General features: G+C 45.2%; 3 protein-coding genes across 3 annotated transcripts; all 3 read left to right on the top strand.

The window, feature by feature from the left end:
* Positions 1–2,560: 2,560 nt before the first annotated feature.
* Positions 2,561–3,848, top strand: LACBIDRAFT_256071 (NADP-dependent mannitol dehydrogenase MtDH; the record flags this gene model as incomplete). The annotated part of the gene is made up of 10 exons (XM_001889723.1): positions 2,561–2,591; positions 2,648–2,744; positions 2,800–2,863; positions 2,915–3,007; positions 3,073–3,185; positions 3,237–3,336; positions 3,398–3,503; positions 3,559–3,641; positions 3,694–3,776; positions 3,830–3,848. The coding sequence occupies 10 exons, from the start codon at positions 2,561–2,563 to the stop codon at positions 3,846–3,848; spliced, it is 789 nt and encodes a 262-aa protein (XP_001889758.1).
* A 416-nt stretch (positions 3,849–4,264) lies between these two features.
* LACBIDRAFT_334882 (uncharacterized protein) lies at positions 4,265–6,000 on the top strand (the record flags this gene model as incomplete). The annotated part of the gene is given in 12 exon segments (XM_001889722.1): positions 4,265–4,361; positions 4,567–4,673; positions 4,730–4,739; positions 4,797–4,949; positions 4,999–5,058; positions 5,078–5,138; positions 5,190–5,321; positions 5,527–5,565; positions 5,588–5,666; positions 5,746–5,770; positions 5,803–5,831; positions 5,890–6,000. 12 exon segments carry the CDS (start codon positions 4,265–4,267, stop codon positions 5,998–6,000), a joined length of 903 nt encoding a protein of 300 aa, XP_001889757.1.
* Positions 6,001–7,042: 1,042 nt separating this feature from the next.
* On the top strand, positions 7,043–7,247 carry LACBIDRAFT_316298 (uncharacterized protein; the record flags this gene model as incomplete). Its single annotated transcript, XM_001889721.1, has 2 exons — positions 7,043–7,146; positions 7,196–7,247. The coding sequence occupies 2 exons, from the start codon at positions 7,043–7,045 to the stop codon at positions 7,245–7,247; spliced, it is 156 nt and encodes a 51-aa protein (XP_001889756.1).
* Between the last annotated feature and the right edge of the window lie 2,156 nt (positions 7,248–9,403).

Here is a 9,403-nt window from a genome sequence, read left to right as displayed (position 1 = left end):
GAGTTCGATATGACCGGGGAACCTAACGGCAATGACAACTCGAACAGGCGTTCTCTCCTTTCGGCAGCTTTATCATCCAGACCACTCTTGAGTTCGTCGCTGGACGTGTTGTGGAAAACCATGTCGTCTCTCGTCCCTTTCTTGAAACTGTTTTCCTCCTTCCAAGAAGTAAACGGAATTAACGTACGATTTATATTCCTGGACTCCCCAGGACGAATGTCCTAATGCTACATTTTTTGGCAGATGATTTACGGATTGATTACACCAGAAGATTGGACGCGATTCCAGAACTACGCCCGTCGGACCAGGAATTTTATAGCTTCTAACTCGACCTCAATCAACGAAATTCACGTCGACCCATCTACCTTTATCTGTCTTGCTCTTCATAGCGCCGGAGAACCACTCTTCCCCAGCCTCAGGCGGATTAGCTATTCTCGGGAGGGGCTCCAGATAGCTGATCCATTTCTCCTCCTCTCTCCTTCCATCGAAAGGATTGACTTGGCTGAGGTATCTCAGGATAGTAATAAAGCGCTCGCCCTTTTATCCATGCTTAGCGGTGCGACTCCGGGCCTAAAGAGTCTCGATATCGTCGGGACATCCTCTATCACTGCGCCGTTGCTGCGGCCTATCATGCAATTAGAAAATCTCTGCTCGCTAAGCCTCGGGATGCTGGGACAGGCCATTGACAATGAAATCATGCAATGGATGGTTTCCTTAAACCATCTGACGAGCCTATCCATCGATTTTCGTACGTAGCATCACTCTCCCACTTTTGCAGGTTTCAATATGCTCACCTCCCTTTCCATTGCCGCAAATCTGTTACTGGTTCAGCTTGCTCTTGACCACATTGGATCCGCTCGCTTGGAGGAATTGACGATAACCACGTGGGGCACTGGTTCAGGTCACGATCGTCGTCGAGAAGTAGTTCGGAAGTGGACATCCTTTGCTACAGTCGCAAATTCTCGGTGGAACGGATCCTTACGGAAGGTTTTCATCGAACATGAAACGCCGATCCCGGTGACGATTCCATTTTTGGGCGTGTTCGCCCCCTTGCTTGAGATAACTACTTTAGAAGAGTTGGAGGTGAAACGGGCGCACACCGAATTGCTTATTGACGCATCTCAATATCAACGAATGGGGTCGGCTTGGAAAAAGCTCCGTCTCCTTCATATTGATTTCATTCCTTGCGACTCTTCAAACTTGACGGACATTCTGCAACGTTTTTCAGAAGATTGTCCAAACTTGACATCTCTTGAGCTACCTATTACAGTTGTCAATCTTCCGGCCAACCTCCCACCCGACTTTTTCTCCTTTCACAAGCTAAAATTCATTTCGTTCGCACTTATTCGAGTGGAAAATATTCTCGCATTCGCGAGGTACTTGGATTGCCTCTTTCCAAACTTGATCCGGGTTCGATCAATTCGGGATTCCTCTGTAGAGGTAGAAAATAAGATCAAGATCTTCCAAGCGGTTCGCTCATACGAAAGGTCTCGTATGTTCGCTTTGTGGAAATAAAGGGTGTTTGGGCGTTTCTAGACCGGTGACCGTTCTGTATATGAGAAGTACCTGCGATATACAGGGCGTTTCGCTCTTCGTAAATATAGCCCTTGTTACATCACGTGAAAATGAAAATGCACGGACCCCTCTCAACGTCGCTCAATGTTTTTTCCATCTTCCTCACGTTGTTTGCACACGCCGTTTCAGTCTCAGACTCAACTAGAACCCTCTCAGGTGTGTCAAGTCAAGCCCTCTCGCCCGGCAGGTGGAACCTGAAGTACCCTCTCGGAGTGATTTTTGAACATTTCGACGTCGATCTGGGCGAGGATCCACCTCCAACTGGCAATAACTTGAATAAGTCCTTGCTGTGGTCTGCCGTCGCCTAAAAGGCTTTCGTCGATCCTGCCTGTGGCGGAACATGCACTCCTATCCCTTACGCCTTTCTTCGACCTTTTTCCAGCTTACAAAACGCGTCATTGCCTGTTGCTGTGAGTTTTAGTCGGTTGTTCTTGGATTCGTGGGTTGATTGACGTGTAGATGCTTCATGGTCCCATCTTTAACGCGGCTTCGATTCGATTCGACAGCTGCGCTCACAGTTTAAATATCAGCATCTTTAAATGAACACCGGCTTGGAATTGCTGTCGTTCATGTGTTCTCCGGCGGGGGAGAAGTTGTCGATTGCGCAGTGTTTAGACAACTTCCCTTGATCTTCCCGAAACTAAAACGTCTTGGGGCAGGTCTTGGAAGCACGTGAAATTTTTCATCTGGGCTTTCTAGGATGTTCGTGCTAAAGAAAGAGCCATAGTAGCTCCTAGCATAATTCGGGCTGGTTACAATCAATATTTCATTCATCGCGCATCGTTTGTCTGTAGATCTTGTGCAGACAGATGTGCGCGGGTAAGGCTGTCTATTTTAAGCTCTGCCACATGCTTCCGAGAAACAATGACGACATGACTGGAACTGTCGACGCAGAAATCGTATAAAGGCGTGGTCGGCTTTCGACGCTTTAACTCAAACCACAACAACCCACCCATTTTACAACATCCTCAAACCACTCTCAGCAATGTCAAGCGGCTTCAGCATCAGCTTTGCCAGTAAGTAACATATGTCTTACATTTCTTCTATCTCTAACCTCGCTTTCATTTTGTAGAGAAATGTATCGTCGTCACTGGTGGAAACAGGGGCATTGGTTACGCGCTTAGCAGGGCCGTTGCTCAAGCAGGAGCAAATGTCGCGATAATCTACAGGTGCATCGCACGCATATATTCAACTAACTTTCCCTGATCATCGTGCGGCTCACAGGTCTTCCAAGGACGCCCCTGAGGTAGCAGAGAAACTCTCGAAAGAGTTCAACGTCAAATCCAAGGTTTGGGATTGTCTTTTTGCGCTCGCCCCACTCTCCTGACGCTCGCTTTAGGCGTACAAATGCGACGTCTCGGATACCGACCTCGTCAACAAGACGCTCAAGCAAATTGACGAAGAGCTTGGTCCCATCTCGGGCCTTATTGCTGTAAGTTATCTCGATTTCATTTTTTTCGAATTATATTCTCATTGTATGCGCATATATGCCAATAGAATGCTGGTGTATCCGTTCCCAAACCAGCCCTCGACCTTACCCACGACGATTTCAAGACCGTATTCGACGTCAACGTATTTGGCGTCTTCAACACCGCTCGTGCCGTGGCTAAGTGCGTCTTTTTCTCTCTCTATGACGGGCCGTTAGTAATTCCGTCTCCCAGGTTATGGCTCGAGCGAAAGCAGCAAGGGTCGATCGTCATTACCTCGTCGATGAGCTCACAGATTATCAATAAGTCTGCGGAAGCCACCCCCCTTGCTCAGGTGATTTGGTCATTTCGTTTTCTGGTCATCATTTAATACCCGGACGCCTTCGCCAATCCAGGTTTTCTACAACGCCTCCAAAGCCGCTGTTTCGAACCTTACCAAAGGGCTTGCCGCCGAATGGTCTTCTCAGGGGATCCGTGTCAACGCCGTGTCTCCTGGTTATGGTACGTGACTCGTTATTTTCATGGCGGCAAATGGTATCTCACTCAACTTCTTCAGTCAATACCGATCAGACCTCTCACATGGAAAAGAAAATCCGCGACTTCCAAGCCCGATCTCTGCCTCTTGGACGGTTTGCCGAGGTAAACGTTCCATATATTCTAGACAATAATTGTCTCATCCTGGATTCAATAGCCCCATGAGATTACTGGCCAAGCACTTTTGCTTCTTTCCGACCACGCCTCCTATATGACTGGCGGTGAATACTTTGTTGACGGGTAAGCGTCTATGTTAATCGCTTTCTGGCTGTAGTGACGCCTTCTTGTTGTAGCGGTCATCTCATTTGGTAGATATGGTACGACAAGTTATAGTCGGTGTACTGGTAGCTACCGGCTAAGTAATTGTAATAAAATAAGCGTTTCATGTCAACCCTGAAATCCCCACAATTAGAGGTCTACATAAGTGTCCCCATTGTTCGATATCCTGAGCGTCATTCTGTCGAACGGTGCTGTAAATACCTGAAGTCATTGACATGCACCCAAGTTGATTTTCGTAGGATCAAAGGCTTCAAGAACGCGTTGTGATCGATTATTTGTTGAGGAGATGAGGCGATAATCGGAGTTCGAAATTTTCTCGGTTGACGCACGAGTTACGAACTCAATATTCAATAACGGCAGGTGTCGCACTACGAGCTTTCTGGCCCTTTTCGTGCACTCGCCTTTGAACAGGTTGATCCTGAACTCCTCGGATTTCACTGTCTGCTGCCATGTCTTCAATGGTCCCGAATCGGCATACCTGGGCTCAGTGGCTTCGGCGCGTATCATCTCCCTTCGCATCGTTTTTGCCAAAGAAAGAGAACCAAAGTGAGTCCATGTTTCTCCCCAATTCACGATTGCAGAGTTGACTTTTAAGGTGTAGGGGTGGTTACATTACGACATTCAGCCTGGGATTGGTACCTCGGCCCTTGATTCAAAGCTTCTCCGAGGTTCTCCCAGCGTTAAAAATATGGATACACGGGCAGATTTGATTCCGATACCTACTTCTTCTGACACGCTATATCGTGTCAAGGCACTCAGAAGAACCCATTCTCCTTACACTCCCGATTCCGCCTCTCCTCAGACATGGCGGCGCTCGCTTCGCTCATAGATTATTTGGCTGCAGAACGACTTGCTACGGTGTGTATCTACATGTCTATGAAGTCTTCCTCCCCCCTCTAACGAAAGAAAAACAGTCGTTCGATGGTAAGCCGTCTAGGACGACATCGACCTTCTAAAGCTGATGAGTTTTCGACTCCGCAGTTGCGGCGGCGATGCTGTTGGTATACGATTGCTCGCTGATGTTGGGGATGGAGTTTGAGTTTGTGTGGTCATCGCCATGGGGGTTCGTGAAAGTGCTATATATCGTTCAGCGATATCTGCCTTTCTGTGATGCGATTTTTCTCTGTCTGACTCGTGAGTACCTCTCTCTCTCTTTACAACATTTCACCATTTTCTCTTCCAGACCAATTGGCGGTAAATATCGACCCAGATGGCTGCCATGTTGTTGAAACGATACGAGGATGTATGCATTCTCTTTAAAGCGTGGTTGTTTGGCTCATCGTATCAAAGGGTTGATGATTTTTGGTTTTATTTTGTCCGAAGGTGCGCATTCTCTTCATACTATCTGACGTCCCTAATGGTGGCTGCTCCTAGCAATCTTGACCCTGCGCGTATGGGCAGTATGGAAACGGGAACTGCGTCTGGGTGTCTTTCTGATATCCCTACTTACGCTCACAACTGTGGCGGAGGTATACGTGACCAGAATCTTCCTTCGCGACCTGCAATGTGTGTCCTCCCTCTGCCATCATCTCACCGAAACTGACATCCCATGTCAAGTCAGTACAAAGCCATACCCAGCATTTGTCGGTTGCTTTCTCATCAGTGCAAATCACATCGTATACTTGGATTGGGTTGTATTCATGATTTACGAAGCTGGTAAGCATTCACCTCGACCTTGATGTGCGCGGCATCCCAACTAATTGTCGCCCAGTAATACTGGTCCTGATGATAATTCCTGGAATTGCTTCCTGTAAGACCCATACGTTATCTAGTTTTCCGTTTGCTCATAAGCCGCCCTTTCAGATCGGCGAGGAGAGAATGTCGGTCTACATCATCTCATATATCGAGACGGTAAGATATTGAATTCCATCGAAAAAAATGTATCTAAATTGCCTTAGGAATAATAATGTATATCTACCTTTTTGGTAAGCGACGGTCGGCACGACGCATTCATTGTGTGCTAAAGGAGCAATAGCCCTTTCAATAGTCAATGTCGCAGTGGTCTGCGCGCTCTCTGTAAGCCGATACAATATGTCTTTGTGTGAGAACCAAACTCATCATCAAACTTCCGTAGGTAGAGTATTTCGCGGTTATTTCCAAGTACGTTTATGTTTCTGTCTCTACGTGCAAAATGACTGATCGAGTCAAGTGTGGAACGCGTACTCCATTCACTGTTGACGAGTAGGGTCGTGCTGCATATTCGAGAATACGTGAAAAGGCATCAACCGTCGTGTAGCGATGGTCTTACAGACCTACACGTTGACCTGGATGCTAGCAAACCAGAAAACCGATTTCAAAAACGAGGGAGAGGATGATATACTTTGACTCTGCTTTATTTCTGTGGTGGTGTCCGATTCTTGGAGCGGATGGCGATACCTTATCTTAGTCTTTTAGAATGACGTGAGTTGGTGACCTAAACAAATAAATAATGTTGTCCACATAAATTATTCAATGTCATATGATCAAACGGATTTCCGGGTCTAGAGGCTCTTAGGAGGCTCTACTAATAGAGGAGCGTAGATACTCTCTCGCATTATGTATCCACTAACAAGTTTTTGTTGGAATTCCGGGAGCTGTGCGAGCATGTGCAATGCGCCCGATACCCGGATTAAGGTACATTTATTGTTTTTCCGGGCATTTCATCTGTATCCCCATTTATTTCATACTCTACAGTATATATAGGAGAGCTTGTATCGTAGTTACTCATCTGTTTGCCTCTGTCACCTCCAGTTTGACGGCCGTCTGTGGACAAAACTCACTTTTTTTTCTACCTACATACTTTTCATGAAATAAAGCTGGCAATTGTCAAAGATTGTCAAAGATAGCCAAAGATTGTTGAAGATTGTCAAAGATTGTTCCATTACAGAAACATGTGAAGGAAGAAAGCCAAATTTTGCGAACAATCTTCAACAATCTTGCGGAATCTTCAACAATCTTTCAATTACAGTTAGGCTTTGGTTCTATTTACAACCTGAGATCTTTGGCAATCTTGCATTTTGTAGGTCTGTACGTTTGGTACACGAGCAAAATTGAGACTGAATAATCTTGGAAAATCCCCCATAATCTTCCAGATTCTCAGCTTTCCCTCAATCCCACAATTGAGGGATCTTCAACAATCTTCAACAATTGTTAGGAACCAAGGAATTGACCCTATCTACAAACTTCAACAAACTTCAACAATTGTTGTGACCGCTGCCGCTGGTAAGCATCACGAGAGAGATGATGTCATGTTTCCCACCTTCGAGGACCAAAATCCGGTCCATTCGGACACCGAATGGACCGGATTTTGGTCCTCGAAGGTGGGAAAATACTATATCACCATTGTTTCAAAGTGAGTTTTCATCCGTTTCGCCTGTTGTTGGGCTTAAAAAATCATCCAGTATGAGGGAATCGCCACCTTCATTTGCGAAAGACCGCGTTTTGTTGTTTTAGCTGTATGTTAAAGTTTTATGCCCAAGGAAGCATTTCATTTAGCGGTGAGTTTTCATCCCTTTCACCGGTTCTTGGGCTTAAAAGAAACGCTCAGTACGAAAGAATCTCCATCTCCATTTGCGAAAGACCGCGTTTTGTTGTTCTGGCTGTATGTCAGACTTTTATGCCCAGGGGGAGCATTTCACTTAGCAGTGAGTTTTCATCCGTTTCACCTGTTCTTGGGCTTAAAAAAAACGCACAGTACGAACAGATCTCCATCTCAATTTGCGAAAGACCGTGTTTTGTTGTTCTGGCTGTATGTTAATTTTTATGCCCAGGGGGAGAATTTCACTTAGCAGTGAGTTTTCATCCGTTTCACCTGTTCTTGGGCTTAAAAAAAACGCACAGTACGAACAGATCTCCATCTCAATTTGCGAAAGACCGTGTTTTGTTGTTCTGGCTGTATGTTAATTTTCTATGCCCAGGGGGAGAATTTCACTTAGCAGTGAGTTTTCATCCGTTTCACCTGTTCTTGGGCTTAAAAAAAACGCACAGTACGAACAGATCTCCATCTCAATTTGCGAAAGACCGTGTTTTGTTGTTCTGGCTGTATGTCAAATTTTTATGCCCAGGGGGAGAATTTCACTTAGCTGTGTGTTTTCATCCGTTTCACCTGTTCTTGGGCTTAAAAGAAATGCCCAGTACGAACGAATCTCCATCTCTATTTTCGAAAGACCGCGTTTTGTTGTTCTGGCTGTATGTCAAATTTTTATGCCCAGGGGGAGCATTTCACTTAGCAGTGAGTTTTTATCCATTTCATCTGTTCTTGGGCTTAAAAGAAATGCCCAGTATGCACCATCTCCATTTGCAAAAGACTGTGTCTTGTCATTCTGGCTGTATGCTCTATTATCAGCATTTCATGATTGTCTCAGTGTTTTTTCCCCCCTAATGCCAAAAGCAGTTGCGAATGTTGATGCTGGCCTGTGGCCATTCATGATCAATACTTGGCACAGACATTTTATGAGACCATTCCCCTTTCTCTCTACAACATGTATCAGCTGTTCATCTCCTGCTTTTTTGACAAGTCACCTTGCCCTTCCTCCACCATTCGTGGTTTGCTCTCCCCGATTTCCCCAATTTCATTGCTCAAACATCTGGGACATTGGGGTTGACCTTCAAATCATTCCCAAGGTATCCTGTAATGGAGAATATTGACTGCACTTTTGAAGGCAGGTTCTGCATATCCAGCACTTTCTGCTTCTGTGGCCTGACCATGAAAATTGTTAACAAGCTGTAGTGTTTGAAGGTTAGGTCAGCTAACTGGAAAATAACCGAGACCAGACCGGACCTAACTGCAAAAAGACTGGACCACGGTTAGTGGTTAGTCAATTCTGAAAATGAAATAACCAGTTATTTTGCAGTTAACTAACTGTTAAAAAACCGGTTATAACCAGTTACAACCGACCCTGTTATACCCCTTCAAAACACATCTAAAAGCATGAGAAACACTAAAAGTCTGACAGAGTTATGGTCAAATCTTTAAAATATTGGCGAAAAGAGTAGACTTTCAAGAATATTATCATAAAATCATCAATTCTTCACCAAATTTAGCGTTCTTGGGCTTGTTTTAAAGCTACAATGCATGGTAATAATGTTTACTGCAGGAAATATGAGAAATATATGCTGTTTTAATCGATTTTCTATTCTTTCGGTCCTAACTGGTTAGTAACTGCAACTAACCAGTTATGGTCAGTTATCTTTGGTCCAGTTAGGTTATTTTGGGTCTGGGAACGAACCCTAACCGGTCTTGGTCTCGGTTAGAGCCCCTGGGCACCCAATAACCTAACCTAACCAGACTTTTAAACACTAACAAGCTGGGAGAATTGCAGAAGGAAGTGTTTCTTACCAACATTGCAAGCGGAAATATGAGGAGACACATGGGTGTTGCAGTGAAAGATGATGAAAAAGCTATAACAGAGACCTGTAAGCCTTTTTTTCAACTCAGCTGTTGCCATTGGATCATGAACACTGAAGTGCTGCCTTATCCACAGCCCCCCTCTCCCCTGTCCCTTCGCAGTTTGGTACATCCCAAGTTTCTTGGGAAACCTCTTAATGACTATGCTCTTGCTGTTATGGATCCATCACTTGTCCTCATGCATGCGAGCTTTACATCAGTC

Source organism: Laccaria bicolor, genomic scaffold (genome assembly GCF_000143565.1).
Source record: "Laccaria bicolor S238N-H82 LACBIscaffold_71 genomic scaffold, whole genome shotgun sequence".
Taxonomy (NCBI): domain Eukaryota; kingdom Fungi; phylum Basidiomycota; class Agaricomycetes; order Agaricales; family Hydnangiaceae; genus Laccaria; species Laccaria bicolor.
This window is presented reverse-complemented; position numbering and strand designations above follow the sequence as displayed.